This window comes from Papilio machaon, chromosome 1, assembly GCF_912999745.1.
Source record: "Papilio machaon chromosome 1, ilPapMach1.1, whole genome shotgun sequence".
In the NCBI taxonomy this organism is placed as follows: Eukaryota; Metazoa; Arthropoda; class Insecta; order Lepidoptera; family Papilionidae; genus Papilio; species Papilio machaon.
In genome coordinates, this window is record NC_059986.1 from 9,148,900 (window position 1) to 9,167,440 (window position 18,541).

The following is an 18,541-nucleotide window of genomic DNA, read 5'->3' on the forward strand; positions in this document are numbered from 1 at the left end:
CCGGGTTTTTTTGACAAGACGCTTACGAAAGTAAATGTTACAAAATAAATCAAATAGCAGAAATAAAAATTAAAAGCCATACTACTAGAATATATTATTGTTAGAGAAGCGTAACATGCAGTAAAAATGAAGCTTAAAAAGTTAAAAGCTGATAGTGAGGTAAGTCGAGACGTTTGTAAACAAACATGTTATTGTTGTTCTGTAACACTCACGCTTTTATAGGCCCCTGTACAACCGGAGCCTGTAGTGCCGCCTCAAGCAGAAATAATAGAGGCTGATTTATACAAACGATCATACTTCGGTCCCGATGTTCCAACACTGGAACTAGAATGTTGGGAAGAGGAATTGTCGGAAGCGCAACTTCAGGCTTATAAGACTGCTGACGAAGAATATAAGAGTATTCAGAACAAACTTGACGATATAGTTAAGAGTACGGGTGGTGAGATTGTGTACAATGGTGATCAATTCACCGCTTATCAACTTCTGGGAAAGTAAGTATTGTATTTCGTTTCCCTGCTGAAATAGAAGAGTTGAGGATTAATATGGAGCTAACATTACACTGTGTATTTGTTCTCATTTTAGACAACCTGTATTGAAGGATTTGGAACGACAAAGTGCTGAGATTATCAGATCCAGATCTCGTTCCCTTTCTATCAGCAGGGAAACTCTGCCAAAGGGTGGAAAAAGAGGTATGAAATTCAGAAGCTAATATTATAGTAATATTTTATTCATAAGTTATTTCCATTTTTTCTATTGTTATATACTATTCTTCATTTTTAGTTTGATAATATATGTTATCCTAATATTTATATGTATTTGTTGTAGGACGCCCCCGTAAAAACAGAGAGGAGGATCGTGATTATTCACCATCATCCGACAGAGCTAAGTCACCTGAACTTAAACATAAGAAGAAAAAGAAGGACAAAGAGAGGAACAAGGATAGAGAAAAGGACAGCACTAAAACTAAGGACAAGACTCTGGCACCTTCCAGTATGTAGCACAATATTTACATTTATATACAGTACCTATTCCTATACCTATTTTTTTAGGCTTCTGTAATAATATTGTATGAGTTGTTATACAATTTTTTTTTATTTGTTGACAGATGTTCATAGCGTGGTTACAAATGTTAGACCATCGGAAGCGACAGCTATTGGTGGCTTACTAACTGGCAGTGCTACAAAAACAACAGCTATTGTAGATCTCACTAAAGATGATAGTACTAAGAATGTTGCTGATTCACGAGAGGTGTCATTTAATAAACTACAAGGTGAAACATAATTTTATAAAACTTTTGTGTATAACTTAAATTGAACAGTTGTACTATTCAAATGTAACTGACTTGTGAATAATTATTTTAACTATATCATAATCATACCGAAGTATAAATAGTGCGTAAAGTGACGTATGAAGGTTTCATTTTTTACTTGTTCAGATTATGACAATCATTTTTAATAATGCAATATTAAAAATTTTGAGATTTTAGATAACTATGACCTTTTATGATAATTATTAATGTTTATTCTTAAAGGTAAAACATTCCCATCTCTGGTTGTGGTTGCACGACCATACCTACGCGCTAAGGAAGTACCCGCACCAGCTGATCGGGCCCTGCTGGATAGTAAGGTGAAGTCAGTGCTCATTCATACACCTATGAAGTTCACCGAGTGGCTCATACAGCAGGGTTTGGTGCGCTGTGAGCAGTGGTGTGCTATACATCCCGGCAACAAGCTTAAACTCGGTTAGTACACCAAAATTTTGTAAAATAAACTTTTACATATGTCCGAACTTAATATGGCCATGTTGTTATTATTTATGCTTTTGTTGCTACATTTATTTTATTTCCCACAACAAATCTAATAATAAATATAGCCTATAGCACCTGGGGATAGTGTAGCTTCCCAACAGTGAATAATTTTTTCAAATTGGTTAAGTAGTTTCAGAGTCTATTCAATGCAGACAAACAAACAATCAAATCTTACTTCTTCATAATATTAGTTTAGATTGTAACTTTACTACAATTAATTCTTAAAGTATAGCATTAGTGTTTGTTTTAGCATTTTCTTACTGTGGGTTTCCACTGCCTTTGCTCGTTGTTTTAAAAAATCAAAAATAGGAGTATATTTTTGTACATGAAAACTTATTTTTTTTTTTCAGGGATGTACTCGGACGTAACTAAATTTCCTTATTCCGGTGGCTATGTATGGATATCTGAATGTTGTCCAACTAGATTTGTCTCTGTATTTTCAAGTTCTATCTTCGAAGGCGCTACATTCCCACCCAGTGTACTACTAAAATTAATTTACCACTGGGCGTGTCAAACTAACGTACAAAATGTAGTACAATGGGTAAAAGTTGACAATTTGTACGTAAAAGGATTGTTCACGTGGCTACGAGCCGTTTGTACATTGGCTGTACATCAACATATGGGATTATTGGGTGGTGCTGGAAAGAAAGTGGAAGTAGGTGTTATATCACTGGGAACAACGAGCCACGATGGCACTCAGAGGCAGGTCAAAGTTGAAGTGTTGGGTGTATTGGATCCTGTTGATAAATTGGTAAGCTTACTCAAACTTGAATTTCTATTTCCATTCCCACCATTTTCTTATGAAAAAAGGAAGGGATGGTGTAGTTGCCTTGACAGGGGAAAATGCTTGGGAAGGTGAAATGTTCTATTTCTATGTGTGCTATTTCGTCGCATTCAAGGTGGTTGCTAGCTCGTTAGCTACCACATAATATAAAAAAAATCATTTTCAGATCCGTCTCCGTGCAGTAGAACCTTTAGCGGAATATGAGAAGAACTATAAGAAACGTTTCCAGAAGATTCTAGAACCTTTAAGCAATTGGGTGCATCCATCTTCAGTTATACTAACAGATCTGACTGTGGACAAAGGAACTTTAGTTTCCATGGGTTTCAAACATGTTGTGCAATCATCCACACATTCGGACCAGCCAATGAGGAACAGTAACGCAAATATAATGGAATACTTAAGACGTATTGTACCAAGAATGTTCCAGAATACATTGTCACTGTTATCCAGACAAATTATACAACAATTCTTGGATGAACTGGTATGGAGAGAGAGGTATGTTCAGAGTACACGCTTAGGTAAATTAGTTCTAAAAGATTCGAAATTTTATTTTGTAGAAAGCCCATCTTTTATAATTCTTCATAATATCCTAAATATTTTCTTTATCAAATGACTAGCTGTCGCTACCGACTCTGTTTGCGCGGAATTAAAAAAAATTAATAAGTAGCCTATATGTTCTTCCAGACTGTGTTCTATATCTGTGCCAAATTCATCAATATCTGATTAACCGTTCCGGAGATACCTTCAAACATCCATCCATCCATCCATCTAAATATTCGCATTTATAATATTAGTAAGATAATTAATATATTTTATACCTAACCTAGTTATTTAGCTGCTCATAAATTTAAATGAAATTTATTAACCAACTTCAAAAAGGAGGAGGTTCTCAATTTGTATGTACGTTTTTACTTGCTATTAGGTTTGGCATATCACCGGGGCAAGCATTTGACAACATAGTCCTACATATATCGGAACAAACTAAATTGGAGGCGAAGGAGCCTATCACGGTGCGGCTCAACAGGATCGCAGCTAATCCATTTAAAAACTGGAAATTCCTCGGAAAGGTATAACTTATAGTCAAAATAAGAGTCAAAATGTTATGTCTATTGCAACATTTATAACATATTTTTATAATGTCGTATGTCATCTGCAGAAAAAAGACACAGAGCCTGAGCCGGAGACTGGACGAGGAAAACGCGGGAGGAAAAAGAAAGAGCTGTCACCACCACCTCCTCCTTCGAAAAAGAAGAAGAAAGAGAAAACTACATATATAGAGGATGATGATGATGAAGAGGTTTGTTAAATTAGATTTATTAATGAACCAAAAAAAAACTTTGTATTTTGCTTGCTTGTGCTTTATATGAAAATAATCAAATGTAATATGTTGAAATTAAATGCTATAGGTAAATATTATACCATTCAGATCAAAAGCTTCCCAGTAGTTTAAAAACAATTAGATAAATTTTTCAAAAATTCAAAGGGTAACAAACGGTCACCTAAATTCGCCTAAATAACGAGGCTACCATTGCCCATAGACATCCGCAAATGCAGATACATTGACTACCTTTAAACAACGGAGAAGAGGACGCACGGGAAGAGCATATTTCCCCTTCCTATGCGTCCCCTCTTTCGTGAAATTCACTTTCCCTTCCCATCTTTTCCTAATAAGAAAGGAGGGGAAAGGTAAAGATGACTAAAATCAGGCCTCCGGCACCACACTATTCATTTTTTTAGTGTTGTTTATTTTTTTATTTAAGGTGCCTTTAGCCCTTCGACGTACAAAGATCAAACAAGAAAAGAACAAAGACAAAGATAAGGACAGTGAGACGGCGGAGAAACCTCGGTCGCGTCGCAAAACTGCTCGCTCATATGTGGACGATGAACTCGACGATGTACCACTCAAGAGCATCAAGAAAGAGATCAAGCAAGAAGAGACCGTGTCCCTGGAACGATATTACTTTGGACAAACAGGAGGCAATGAGGATATTCCAGAAGTTTCTATCGCTGTAGAGGTGAGATACATTTTTATGATTTATATCAAATCAAAGCAGGCAATTTATAATTAAAGTACCAAAAAATTTGTGTCATGTGAAAGTGAAAATGTTAGTAATTTCTTTAATGTTTCTGCATAAAGTAAACTGTTTTTATGTAACACAATCTAAAATAGACAATAATTTATATCTAGATCGGATTTTACCCGCGACTCCACGTGGAATTAGAAAAAGTTTGTAGTACTTAGTAGCGTTATGTGTTCATCCAGACTATGTTCTACATCTGTGCCAAATAACATCAAGATCCATTGAGCCGTTCTGGAGATACCTTCAAACATCCATCCATCTAAACTTTCTCATCTATATCTATATATATAAAAGAAAGTCGTGTTAGTTACACTATTTATAACTCAAGAACGGTGAATCTATTTGACTGAAAATTGGTGTGCAGGTAGCTTAGAACCAGGAAACGGACATAGGATAATTTTTACCCCATTTTCTATTTTTTATTCCGCGCGGACGGAGTCGCGGGTTAAAGCTATTTTATTATATTTTTATTCTTTACGTAATTTCCTGATTATTATAAGAAAAACGTCATTAAGGTTGCCTTCAATTTGTAATTTTCTATGTATTCCAGTGTCCAGTGTGTCACGTGGAGTTGAACGACGCGCTGTCTCTGACACGTCACATGTTCGAGCACGTGTCTGCGGGCGAGGGCGCGCTCTGTCCGTACTGTCTCACTCGCTTCCCCCACCACGAGGACCTCACAGTACACCTCAAGCACAACCACCCCCTTGACACCAAGTCGCCTGAACTCTTCACATATGCATGTCTCATTTGTGAGGTCAGTTGCTTTTTATTTTTTAAGAGATAGCAAACAAACAATTGAAATAGCAAAATGACTCTTCAGATTGCAATAAGTTAAAATAATTAACAGAAAAAAGATTTCCAAAAGTCCAAGTCTTTTCTTAATAAAGATAAACATGCATGTTACCTTTGTATATTACTTGTACTTGCGTATTTTATTACCATATTATCTATATAATACATTTTATAAAAAAAATAACAAAATATATTATATAATAAACGCTGAAAGCAAAAATATCCCTAATTTTCGCAACACATTTTGAAACTAAATTCAAAATCTACTAGTATTCTAGTTATTTAAAAAAAATGGGGCCCATCTGGCAGCACTTCCTTTCGATTAAAATAATTTTTATCGAAATTGGAGCACCAGGGGTGGAGCATCGCGGTTACACACATAAAAAAAAGAAAAAAATTACAATCGAATTGATAACCTCCTTCTTTTTGAAGTCGGCTAAATAATAGTATACCACCGGCTGCGAAATCCCATAACTCAAGCAACCAGTGAGGGCTACAGAGACAGGAACCTCCTCACTGTGATCTATCAGGTTCCTAATCCAATTAATTATACTAATTGTTAATATTTTTTTGTCAGGTTCGTTTCGCAGCAGTGCTAACACTAGCGGCGCACATGCAGAAGGCGCACGCGCCGCACGAGCTGCCGTACGCATGCGCGGTGTGCGACTACCGCGCGAGTGCACATCGCGCCGCAGTGGACCACTTCGCAGCACGACATGCGCACCACGCGCGTCTGCACTGCCCACACTGTCTCAAGGTTAACTCATCATCATCATCAGCAGCAGCAGCAGCAGCTCATTATACGTACCCAATGAGGGGCTAGGTGCCTACCCCAAGTTAGGGATGACTGAAAAAAGAAATGTTTTCATTATAGATAAATTGAACCAGTTTTTGATTAATTTCGTAAATTCTACTGTAACTATAAGACTTATGAAAAATAGCCGTCGTCCGAAACTTCGTCTGTGCAAAATTTTAAAAAAGACTGTCACTACATCTGTGCCAAATTTCATCGGGATTCGTACAGCCGTTCTGGAGATACCTTCAAACATCCATCTATCTAAACATTCGCATTTATAATATTACACATACTAATTTACTAATAATATCAATACACAGTTCAAGAAAAAGTTATAACAATGAACAGTAGTCGAACCAGGATAAGCGAGAATCCAAGGATATTTCTGTGATATTTTACTCGCTTATAGAGATTTCTCTCTAGTCCGTCCGGACTGGACAATGATTCTCGCTTATATAGGTTCATCTATACTTCTTCTAAACATTCCATTTCATCTCCTAGTCGTACACAGTGATATCCCATGTCGTACTACGTCAGGAGACAAGCAATTAATTATATAACTCAAGTTTATTATCCTGCAGATGATCACAGTGTACGCGGACGGTCACGAGTTATCAGCTAACGTGTTGCTGTACATCGACCACCTGAAGCTGCATCAGAACAAGGATCTAGAGATCAGCTGCAACAGATGTGTGCTCAAGTTTGTTCATCTAGGTAAGTCACTAATATACTTATTAATTTTATGTATAAACTAATTGTTGTCTGCGATTCCGTCCCTGCGGAATTTAAAAAAACTTATTAAGTAGCTTATGTGTTCTTCCAGACTATGATCTACATCTTTACTAAATTTCATCAAGATCTGTTCTGAAGATACTTTCTAACAACCATCTATCCATCCATCCATTGATCCAAACATTCGCATTTATAATATTAGTAAAAGTATTGCAGATGTCCATGGGCGTCGATGAACACCTTGGTGTTCCCGCTGCTCTTTTGCCCCCTTCTCTTATAAAAAAAATTAAGATAAACAATAACATTTACACTCGAAACTGAATTAGTGAGATTCTAAAAGACCGCGTTATTTTTCTCGCTCGTAGAGGTTTCTCTCTTACCAGAGTTTCTCGCTTATGGAGGTTTCTCGCATTTATATTAATCTTGGCCAACAATAATACAAGTGCATTGTGATTATAAAAAAAACGAAAATAAAATCATTTTATCATAGATTATTTTACAAGTTAACATATTATTTGCAGGTCAATTGAAGGAACATCAAGTGAGGGACCACATTACAGTGGAGGATGCGATGCCGCTTTGTTCTGAAGAACATTTGATCAATAAACCGAAAGTAAGAGAAACTTTTTAAGAAATTAAAAGCAATATCCTACTGAAATACATAGAAATAGGAGGTATTAGGTGTGATGGGGCGAAGTGGGGTCACTGGTCAACGCGCCGATGATCTTAATCCGCTAAGATATTTGAAAATAACTATACATTATTTTGTGTACAGAACAAGGCTCGTCCGCCAGTGAAGGATTCAACGAGCCACGCTATCAGTGACACATACGAGCAGCTGACACTGGTCCTGCCCGAGGGTCTGCTCTGTCGCGAGTGTGACATGCCACTCGACAGTGACAAACACTTCTTGTATGTAAACATTGTCTTGTCACGACATTTTTATACTGTCTCTATCCAAAAGCAATTATGTGTGTTGATTGATCAGTAAGATCGGTCCAACGGTATTTTTTCCCGTTTGATTAAGTTCATAGAATCTAGTGTTTACCGTTGGGTCGTTAGGTACCAGCAATTTATGCAGTGGGTTTTTTTACTCAGTAATCACCCTCAATTCTGAAATGATTTTTTAGAATTAATTGTATGTTTGCAGAGGTTATACGAAGTGTAGCAAGTGTCCGTACGCGACATCTTGTTACCGCGCCATGCTGAATCACAGTGGCTGCTGCGCTGGACCACACTCGCTGGAAGATGCACCGCGCGCTGCTCCACACACTACGCACTGTCTCTGCGGATACCATACTCATATTGGTCACTATTATTCCAAATATTTATAATATCACAGTTATATTATTTAAAAACAACATGATATCTTACTTAACAATAGGAAGGATGTGACAAATCTTATGAAATCTTACATAGCGATAGTAAAAAAAATAACAGACGATTGATAACAGCCCATACACACTGGCGCCACTTACTTAGAGCTTTCAGTTTTTCTACCCATTGTTTATGAAATAAGTAAGAAAGAAAAAAACATTTATTGCCACACCAGGAATATAAAATTTAAAAAAAAAAGAAAAAACACATACATCAAGGCACAAAATAGTGTGACAAAAGGGAGCCAGTTCAGCGAAGCAGGGACAGAGTAAACTGCACCTGCTCTGGTTTTGAGCTTTACAGAGAATAATATTAATATACTATATAACTTCAAACTTTCGTGATTTTTTACTAATATACTGTTCGGTAAGATACGGGATTCTTACCACGATTAAGCTGAGGTACCGATATTTCGGCACAGTTGCATTCGCCATGTTCACGTGTTGACTGGTGTTGTGCGGTTGTGTGAAAAATATTAAAGACGTATCGGTCTACCTTCTTTTTGATTCGGTGACCACTACTACTGTCCGCGTTCTCATTGCACATTAAGTCCGCACTCGATGTTATTTATTGTTGTCGACAAACTACACTCAATGTGTCTCAAACAGTCTAATCGTGGTAAGAATCCCGTTTCTTACGAACAGTATACATACTAATAATCTATATATATATATATATATATATATAAAAGAAAGTCGTGTTAGTTACACTATTCATAACTCAAGAACGGCTGAATCGATTTGACTGAAAGTTGATGGGGAGGTAGCTTAGAACTAGGAGACGGACATAGGATAATTTTTACCCCGTTTTCTATTTTTTTTTTCCGCGCGGACGGAGTCGCGGGTAAAAGCTAGTATATAATAAGTGTTATATTTATATGTATTGTTTAGGTACGGACATGTTGACACACTTGTTGATGTGCGAGCGCAAGACCGCGTACAGTTCAGAGGAGGAGGCTCGCGCTAACATCCTCAATGCGGAAGAGATCGCGCAAAAGCCTTCAGCACCCGCTGACAACTCACCTCTTGATACTGTGAGTGCTATCAACAGTATTACATCTATCTCTATTTGGTACTGGAAGCCTAATTTTAGTCCTCTTTCCCTTCCCACTCCTTATAAGGAAAGGAAAGGAAGGGGATGTGGATTTGATGGAGAAGATGCATAAGAAGGTTAAATATTCTCTTTTTGTGCGTCTCCTCCTTCGTTGATTGAGGGTAGGCAACGCATCTACAATTGCGAATGTCTATGGGCAGCGGTCGCTTCGCCATTTCGGATTCATGTGGCCGCTTGCTCGTTTGCCACCTTGTAATATAAAAAAATACTACCTAGTTTATTATAAAAAATTACATAGTGATGTCAAAGTAAAAGTGGCAGTGTCAATTTTGTCCGACAAGGAAGGTCAGATAGATCTAGTGGGAATAAGTCAAACTAAATTATGACAGCTCACTAGCGCCCCTCTGTCAATGTTAAAATATGTTACAAACTTTGTAGTTGCTGTTGCTGTTAGCTTTGTACTGTAGCTGTCATTTTATTAGAACGAAGTTTCTTATCGCGCGTTGTGAAAGGGGGCTAGACGGAAAAAATTCTTACGAAAAGTTGTCACGACACTTTTTGCTATATCACCATGGCAACGACGTTACAATATATAACGAAAATTCATAGAAATAAAATGTACTTCTTGTGAAGACTTAAGTTTTTTATTCATAGAAAAAACATTGGTTCCTTCACTAATTAATCGAAAGGAACTTCGTTCCATCCGGGTGTCCCAACACACCTCTCAAGTTTTTATTTTTATGTCATTTACTATGCCTAAATAGGTTGGTTATTTATTCTGACAAAACCAACTACAGTAGCAACGCTGTGAAACTCGCAGTTTTGATGTTCTAGTCAGTGTGTGTTATGTTGTCAGCCGTTGGAGAGCTTGTCATCGATGTCAGACTACGCGCCGCCTTCAGTACTCAACACCCAGCTCTCGCTTGATGACCTCGCACCACCCTCTGTGCTGCAGCCTGACCAGGTCACACATCATTAAAATAATTGGCAAATAGTCCTCTTGGTTAGGAATGTGTCTAATCTATATATATAAAATGAATCCCTATATCCCTTGGTCACGCCATCATGTGAATGGTTGGACCGATTTCACTTTTTTTTTTCTTTGTTTTTGTCAGGAGAAGGTTCTTGACAGAAAAAATTTAAAAAATTTAGATGAATGATGTTTGTTTGAAGGTATCGCGCAGAAGAAGTCGCTTGCGACAGCTAGTATGCTTTTCTAAATAAAAAATGAAAAGGAAAATTCTAATTTACTCCATTACAATCGCACTCACGAATCGCTAATTCGTCATTAAGGGTACCTCTTAATGTAGAGACTAAATATACAGTAATGGTGACTGTGAAAAATCTCTTTTATAAAATCATAGTTGTATATAAATAAACATTATATTTTAGCATGAGCCTGAACGTTTGGCGGACGCTTACGACCGGCCACTAGCAACACCACGCCGTGAGGAGCCGCACTACTCGCTGGGGGACTTCGAACCACTACCGCAGGAGCCCCCGCCACAGCCGGACTTTGAACAACTGTAAAACATAACATAGAACTACTCTGCTGCACACCCTTTGATAGATTCAGTCCATAGAATACATTTGCCTTTACACTTTAATAATACATATTGGAACGAAGTTCCTTATCGCGTGTTGTGAAAGGGGGCTGGACGGAAAAAATTCTTACGAAAAGTTGTCACGACACTTTTTGCTATAGTAAGTATGTTAACGACGAATGAGCGCTACTTCACCATGGCAACGACGTGACAATATATAACGAAAATTCATAGAAATAAAATGTACTTCTTGTGAAGACTTAAGTTTTTTATTCATAGAATAAACATTGGTTCCTTCACTAATTAATCGAAAGGAACTTCGTTCCATCCGGGTGTCCCAACACACCTCTCAAGTTTTTTTTATTTTACAGTTAAATTTGCATGTTAACTATATTAGATGGTAATGTATTTTGTAGGTCGAATAACTGAAGATATTTAAACAAGTCAGGTGTTAAACAATTTATAATTTTCCTTGAAATTCATAGGAATACAGTCAAATGTGCTAATTGATTTTTTTTTATTTACAATTTTATTTTATATTTTAATATAATTTCTTCCATTGTAACATTATATTGTGAAATAAAATTATAAAAATATTCCTTTGACGACTAAAGGCAAGACATTTAATTTGTAGACTTTTTTTAATGGATAATTGCAATCAACAAATATAAAGTTGCTTGTTACAAGGATAATTTAATCTCATTGAGATACTATTTTACTTATTTGCAAATTGGTTTTAGAAATGCTTCTACAAAGTAGATAAGCAGTAGAATAGGGGGTAGATAGATTTGGGATAAAAAGTGGAAAATATGTTTTTAAGAAATTATAATTTTATTTTAGTTTATTACAAATGTAACAATTTTATAATCACAATGAATTAATCAGCTTCAAGATTGTTTGTACTAACAATAAACATGTTTTAAGAATAAATGGTGTTTTTATTTTTTTTCCGTCTCTTCTTGAATGTTAATGTAGTTTTATTGGTTACACCGTAATCTTCAATAGGGTTTGCATTATTGTCCAATATTATACCATCAAAACTTAAGTTATAAGTCTTCCAAATATATTTCCAAGATATCTTCACTTTGCTGCCAATCCTTTTCTGATGTATCTCAAAGTGTCTGGCAATTGCCTTCTTTAGATCACCAACACTTGCTGTTTGTGGCACCTGTAATAAGAAATATGTTTTATATTCAATTTAAAATAATTTGTAAAAATAAAAAATGTGATCAAAATAAGAACTTTGAATATTTAATCAGTCAAGGTTCTTAATTTTATGTAGTAACAAAGTATGTTATAATCCAAGCTAGAGTACTTACAATGACTTTTAATGCAGGTTCATCTTCTCTAGAAATAAAAATCCTTATTGACTGGCCATGCTCCACTGCTATCTATAAAATAGATTTGGGTACATGTTTTTTTTTTTTATAAATTACTCAACAGTATTCAAAGGCATGTACATTTTTTAAATAAAAAATTAAACATGAAATAAGTTAATATTACGATAATTACAACACTGGCTTAATCTACCAAAAAAATCTTAATACCTGTGACAAAATTTCTTCTATAATAATATCTGAAGGTAAATCACATAATAATGAATCATAATTTAATAGTTTGAAAAGAGAAGATTCGGTAATTTCGAGCAGTTCGTCGTGTGATACGCTGTGTGCAACAGCATCAATTTCATCCATTTCAAAGATTACCTTTTATTAAATACATGACACGTAAACGGCTAGTAATATACGTTCTTTGTAATATTACAAACGACCAAAAAGTAAAAAAAGACATTATAAAAGTAATATAATTAAAACATTAAGTCAGAGAGGTTAAAGAATTAAAGAAGAGGAATTTATGTATAAATGTAATGAATAAAATATTTACTAAAAAGAGGACACGGATTAAAGTACAAAAGTAATATAATAACGCTTCTTCTTTTAATGAATATTGTCTCTAAACCCCAAAGCAGGGTCCGCCAACTTCGAACGAAAAACAAGAAACTTCACACAGAGACAATTTTGTTGTTGTGTTAACTGGGTTCCTTATAATTTCACACATTCCGTCATCGAGGCCGACTATAACTGGTCGCTGCCCTAAGATGTTTTCCATTTAACGCATGTTTGTTTAGTTGTCAATTATGCTTAGGAATTTTCATTTTAAAAGTATTACGAAATTATACATACACACATGTTATTCATCAAATATTGTAAAAATTTAAATAGAATCAGACAAATTACTTAAATAATAAACGTTTGCAGTATATTTTGAGCCATTCATTTTTATGCACTCTGTGCAACCGTCCACACAAATAGCGTCCTTTGTCTTGCCAGCGTACGAGATTTGGCGCCAATTGGGCTACTCGGGATGGGAGAGTGTAACTTAATCTTAAGTGTAACTGGTTCTCATTTATGCTACTTGCGGGACAAGGACAATTAAATAAGACTAAGGACAATAAATATGTGCTGAATCTTCAACAAAAGTAATTAAATGATTAGTTTACTTTACGTGCTGGTAGAAAAATGTACGTGTCAAGCGAAGCTTACTCTAGTACGATTACAGTAGTTGCGGATAGTGTTGACGGTAAAAGTCTTAAGTTTAGTGGATGCTTTGGTGTTTTTATTGTTGACAGCAGATGAAGCAGAATCATGCTAATTAAACACCGGCATATGCTGCTATGATTTTAAAATTACATTTATTTAATCCTAAGACCCGCTTACAAATAGAAATGTTATTAAAAACTACGCTTTTACTTATGAATAGTTTTATTACTACCTTTAGGTTACCTCAGCCATTTGGCTACTCAAGTTGTGAAAAAGAGCGATATAATGTTCAGAGTTTTTGGCAACACTGGCGTCCATTCCATACCATAAACGTCAATACGTCATGCTATTTTAGTTTCATGATTTTATGTAAATGTTGATTTCATTTCAATATTTTATGTTGAATTTGAATTTAAATAGTTGCATATCGTATACAGAAATTTATTATTATGCCACGAGAAAAGAGTCGATATCGGGACAAACGTAGTACGTCCTGTAGTTCTGAAGAGTCATATGAAAGAAAAAAACTTAAATCTAAACATAAAAGACGTTCAAGAGATCGTTCGGAGTCTAGCAGTCATAGAAGAAAACGATCGACTTCACGGTCAAAATATAAACGTCGAAGCTACTCACGTAGTCCTTCCAAGGAACGTTACGAGACAAAGTCTAGAAGACGATCTTCATCGCGATCCAAAGTGAAACGCTCGAAACGATCTCTATCTAGAGAATATTCCCGCTCAAGATCAAGTTCTCGGAGTAGATCTAAGTACAGCAAGAGTAGTAAAAAACATAAAAGATCTCAATCGTCAAGCAGTCGAAGCTCTTATGAACCAGGTAATTTCACACTTTACTGTCAAAAATTAATGTTATTCTATAAGATATAATGTTTTTTCTTTAAATATTAGAAAATTCGCTAGAGGAAAAAGTAGCAATTGCTACATGTTGTAAGCATTATGTGACTAGCAATAGACTTAAGTTTTAAGTCACATTCTTAATGATTTATAAAACAAACTAAATCTCACAACAATTTGCTACAATATATTAAATATATGAATAATTTATCATATCTAAAATTTTCATTTTAAATTATTTCCAGAACATCCAATATCCTCAAGAAGAACAAACCTAGATGACACAGAAATAAAAGTAGAAAAGGCAATTAAAGCTGCAGAAGCTGTTGGTTTAACTATGACAAAGATACCAACTTACGACTTCAAAGACATAGAAATTAAAGAGGACATGCCAACAATACATGACAGAAATTTATTAGCAGAATTAAACAGCGACAGTTTCATTCCAAAGTCATTTACATCAACGAGAAATAAAAAGCAATCCCAGAACATAGTGATAGATTTGAATTCAGAAACAGTTAAAGTCCCAGAATTGGAAATTAAATTGGACAATGATGATTCAATTATAAATTTTAATGTGAGTTTATTTTACATTTATTTTCATCCTTGTATGAATCTGTTGTCAGTTAGTCTACTAACAGTTGTGTTAACAACAGCCATACGTTTACAGTGGTGTAGTGCGTCGGTGGCTCAGGGGTGAAGCACTTGACTTGCAATCTGCAGGTCCTGGGTTCGAATCCCACAAAGTACCAATATGTTTTTCGATTTACATATGTACATTTATCCAACATTCTTACGGTGAAGGAAAACATTGTGATGCTGCACATATCTGAGAAGAAATTCAATGATATGTGTGAAGTCAACCAACCCACACTTGGCCAGCGTGGTTGACTATGGCCTAGTCACCCCTAACTTGGGGTAGGCTCCGAGCCCCTCGGTGGGGACGTACAGTGAGCTGATGATGATACATTTACAGTAATTATCAGATATCTTAGTGGCTCTAAACTCCATACAAGTTGCCGTCCCAAACACAATTTTAAGTGTAACAGAACATAGCATGATGCAGGGAGAGGGTACTGCACAGCATGCTGATTACCTTTGACCGCCAAGATATAAAAATTTACTCTTTTTTTCACCTTTATTTTATTTATATAGTTTTTTCTACATTTTGAAAGTCACCCAAAGAACAATGCTCATTACACAATCTTTGTTTAAGGTCAAAACTAACTTGATCTTACACATACAAAATGTAAAACTGTGCTCATAATCATTAAGATTTCAGATGACATTAAAATTTATTATTCAAATTGTGTTAGCAACCCCAGTTTAACCCTTTCACGCTCAAGGGAATTTTTCTTCACTTCTACAAAAATTATTATAGATTGTTCAATTATTATTTAATCAACATTTTTTTTTACTGAATGTCAAAATAAAACATATTTCCAAAGCAGCAAATGTGTTTGTGAACGAATAAATAAAAAAGAACTGTGCTAAGCTATTGTAGCTAAAATATTGTGTTGTATTGGCATATTTAGTCTTAGAAATCTTGTGGTCCTGAAAGGGTTATTAAGTATTTACACCTAGAAATTAGTCTGTAGACCTGAAGATTGGTTGGATTGTAAAATCTATATAGCTTTATTGTCATACTGAACTTTTTATTTCAGGAAATACCAAATGAAGAAGAACTCAAAGAGATGTGGGTGAAAAAACTTTATCAATATAGGAAAAAAATGTTAAAAGGTGAAATATAGAGTCCATCATGTGTAATCATTTTAAAATAACTATGGACTTCTACATTGAAAATCAATGTGGTGAAAAAAATTACAAACAATATGTAAATAAATAAATTATATTTTTGATTTACAACACTAGTTGTGGTTTATTTTATTAAAAATTTCATTTTTAATGCTCATTCCCCATAAGAAAAAGAAACAAAACTGTAGTGATGTTTAATAGACATGTAAAATTGTCTTCAATAAAAGAATATAGTGAACTCAAACTATATTACTTTATTATATAACACAACAAATAACCAGTTGCATATAACTCACAAGTGAATATTGCCCAGAAACTACTATTCCTCTCTATTTACAGAACTGTTTAGAGTCATCACCATTTAAATGCTTTATAATTTCACATATTGTTTCTTTCTCGTTGAATACGAGTGCTGTAAGTCCGTGAGACAAGGTTCCATGCGTCCATGTACCGGTCCATGCACATCGCAATACATTTTTGCTCCGAGCTATCCAAAGCTGTACCAGGTTTGCCGATACATTTTTTAAAACACTTTTCAGACATTTTCGTAAGAAGCTCTTGAGCATTAGCTATTGCAATTTGTTGCTTGACTTGGTCCATAAGCTCCTCTTTTTGTACTCCACTCAATGATCCAGAAGATAGAGAATCCATATTTAATGGATGATTTTTCTTATTATCAGTTAAATAACTGTTCTTGTTATCTTTGTACTTTATTTAATTTTTAAAACCAGCCCAGTAATTTTTCTAACCTCAATTCAGTTTGTGTCAAAATCAAAATTGACCACAGATAATGAAAATTAAAAAAATATTAGTTGTATATAGATTAAAACCAGTAAAAATACAAGAACAATATAAACCTTATACTAAAAGGTGTAATTTAGAAGTTGATGTTATAAACTTAACTTACTCTCAAGCGAAAATTACAAGACTTTCACATTTACAATATATGGAATTTGATGAATGTAATGTTCAGTACTAGCCTACTATTCTTATTTTTTGTCGTTGCAGTATTTTGGTCGCAATGTATTCGGTGAATCGATTGAAAAGCCCAATCGTCCCTTTTTACCTATAGATGCATGAACATGATGCAAGGAGACGTCCACTTTAGAGTCTTTATCTCCTTATGTTATACATGTAAATTGTATAGTACGATTTTCTTTTATTTAAACCTTGTGAAACGTTTTGAATTGTAAGCTAGTGTTAAATACGACTAGAATTAATTTAAAATCTTATCAAGGTCGTTTTTTAACTTTCAAGTTTTTTTTTTATATATCTGGCCGGCATCGTTATAATCCTTTGCCTATTGCTAACAACAAATGACATTGACAAACAAGTAGCTATTAATGTCAAATGTCAAAGTAAAATTCAAAACATCAACATAAACACCTCCGTGAAGTTGGCCCCCTCACTTTCATTTTTTTAACTTTTTTTTACGCAAATCGTTTGAGAATCGTTTGAGAGGGTTTGAGAGAAAAGAAATATCGTTTGAGAGTTCCTACTTTCTCCGTAAAAACAATTTCAAATTCTAGTGTTAAGTTGGCCCCCTCTCTTTACTTTTTTTTATTTTTTTCAATGCGAATCGTTAGAGAGTCGTTTGAGAGACATTAAGAGAAAAGAAATATCGTTTGAGAGTTTTTACTTTTTCTGTAATAAATATTTTAATTCTGGGCATCGAAAGTTACAAATCGATTTTCTTTTTTTTCCTAATTAAATATGGCAATCATGCACATGGACGTTTCAAATTTATTGTGTAGGTAGAGAATGGTAAGAGAGTGATTGAGAGAAAAGAAAAATCGTTTGAGAGTTAATACTTTTTCTTAAATAAATATTTCAATTTCGGAATCGAAAGTTACAGATCGGTTTTCCTTTACTCCGAAATAAATATGACAGTCATGCACTTGGACGTTTCAAATTTATTATGTAGGTAGAGAATGGTAAGAGAGTGATTGAGAGAAAAGAGAAATCATTTGAGAGTTAATACTTTTTCTGAAATATATATTTCAATGTCGGAATCGAAAGTAACAAATCGATTTTCCTTTTTTCCGAATTAAATATGGCAATCATGCACTTAGACGTTTCAAATTTACTGTGTAGGTAGAGAATGGTAAGAGAGTGATTAAGTGAAAAGAGAAATCGTTTGAGAGTTGATACTTTTTCTGAAGTATATATTTCAATGTCGGAATCGAAAGTTACAAATCGATTTTTCTTTTATTACGAATTAAATATGGCAATCATGCAATAAGACGTTTCAAATTTATTGTGTAGGTAGAGAATGCTTAGGGAGTGATTGAGAGAAAAGAGAAATCGTTTGAGAGTTAATACTTTTTCTGAAATATGTATTTCAATTTCGGAATCGAAAGTTACAGATCGGTTTTCCTTTGCTCCGAAATAAATATGGCAACCATGCACTTGGACGTTTCAAATTT

The 18,541-nt window shown here is 34.8% G+C and overlaps 4 protein-coding genes across 4 annotated transcripts; 2 read left to right on the plus strand and 2 right to left on the minus strand.

The window, feature by feature from the left end:
* The first annotated feature begins 8 nt into the window (after positions 1 to 8).
* Positions 9 to 11,091, plus strand: LOC106719240. The gene is made up of 20 exons (XM_045680193.1): positions 9 to 159; positions 223 to 491; positions 583 to 689; positions 826 to 990; positions 1,106 to 1,270; positions 1,532 to 1,741; positions 2,158 to 2,558; positions 2,758 to 3,086; positions 3,514 to 3,658; positions 3,748 to 3,888; positions 4,352 to 4,606; positions 5,223 to 5,429; positions 6,045 to 6,224; positions 6,845 to 6,977; positions 7,517 to 7,608; positions 7,771 to 7,907; positions 8,146 to 8,303; positions 9,263 to 9,405; positions 10,282 to 10,389; positions 10,818 to 11,091. Exons 1-20 carry the CDS (start codon positions 127 to 129, stop codon positions 10,953 to 10,955), a joined length of 3,516 nt encoding a protein of 1,171 aa, XP_045536149.1. The 5' UTR covers positions 9 to 126; the 3' UTR covers positions 10,956 to 11,091.
* Positions 11,092 to 11,549: 458 nt separating this feature from the next.
* On the minus strand, positions 11,550 to 12,726 carry LOC106719260 (U11/U12 small nuclear ribonucleoprotein 25 kDa protein). The gene is made up of 3 exons (XM_014513547.2): positions 12,517 to 12,726; positions 12,289 to 12,360; positions 11,550 to 12,137 (listed from the first exon to the last, which is right to left on the minus strand). The coding sequence occupies exons 1-3, from the start codon at positions 12,661 to 12,663 to the stop codon at positions 11,889 to 11,891; spliced, it is 468 nt and encodes a 155-aa protein (XP_014369033.2). The 5' UTR covers positions 12,664 to 12,726; the 3' UTR covers positions 11,550 to 11,888.
* Positions 12,727 to 13,839: 1,113 nt separating this feature from the next.
* On the plus strand, positions 13,840 to 16,172 carry LOC106719251 (probable ATP-dependent RNA helicase DDX46). Its single transcript, XM_014513538.2, has 3 exons — positions 13,840 to 14,343; positions 14,606 to 14,937; positions 16,025 to 16,172. The coding sequence occupies exons 1-3, from the start codon at positions 13,959 to 13,961 to the stop codon at positions 16,109 to 16,111; spliced, it is 804 nt and encodes a 267-aa protein (XP_014369024.1). The 5' UTR covers positions 13,840 to 13,958; the 3' UTR covers positions 16,112 to 16,172.
* Positions 16,173 to 16,244: 72 nt separating this feature from the next.
* Positions 16,245 to 16,847, minus strand: LOC106719261 (mitochondrial import inner membrane translocase subunit Tim13). The gene has a single exon (XM_014513548.2). The coding sequence runs from the start codon at positions 16,764 to 16,766 to the stop codon at positions 16,494 to 16,496; it is 273 nt and encodes a 90-aa protein (XP_014369034.1). The 5' UTR covers positions 16,767 to 16,847; the 3' UTR covers positions 16,245 to 16,493.
* Between the last annotated feature and the right edge of the window lie 1,694 nt (positions 16,848 to 18,541).

Coding starts and splice junctions, on each gene's coding strand:
- LOC106719240 (XM_045680193.1), top strand. CDS start 127: ATGAAGCTTAAAAAGTTAAAAGCTGATAGTGAG. Junction 991..1,105: donor CAAGACTCTGGCACCTTCCA/GTATGTAGCACA, acceptor ATTTGTTGACAG/ATGTTCATAGCGTGGTTACA. Junction 3,087..3,513: donor GAACTGGTATGGAGAGAGAG/GTATGTTCAGAG, acceptor ACTTGCTATTAG/GTTTGGCATATCACCGGGGC.
- LOC106719261 (XM_014513548.2), bottom strand. CDS start 16,766: ATGGATTCTCTATCTTCTGGATCATTGAGTGGAGTACAAAAAGAGGAG.
- LOC106719260 (XM_014513547.2), bottom strand. CDS start 12,663: ATGGATGAAATTGATGCTGTTGCACACAGCGTATCACACGACGAACTG. Junction 12,361..12,516: donor TAGAAGAAATTTTGTCACAG/GTATTAAGATTT, acceptor TCTATTTTATAG/ATAGCAGTGGAGCATGGCCA. Junction 12,138..12,288: donor AACCTGCATTAAAAGTCATT/GTAAGTACTCTA, acceptor TTCTTATTACAG/GTGCCACAAACAGCAAGTGT.
- LOC106719251 (XM_014513538.2), top strand. CDS start 13,959: ATGCCACGAGAAAAGAGTCGATATCGGGACAAACGTAGTACGTCCTGT. Junction 14,344..14,605: donor TCGAAGCTCTTATGAACCAG/GTAATTTCACAC, acceptor AATTATTTCCAG/AACATCCAATATCCTCAAGA. Junction 14,938..16,024: donor ATTCAATTATAAATTTTAAT/GTGAGTTTATTT, acceptor TTTTTATTTCAG/GAAATACCAAATGAAGAAGA.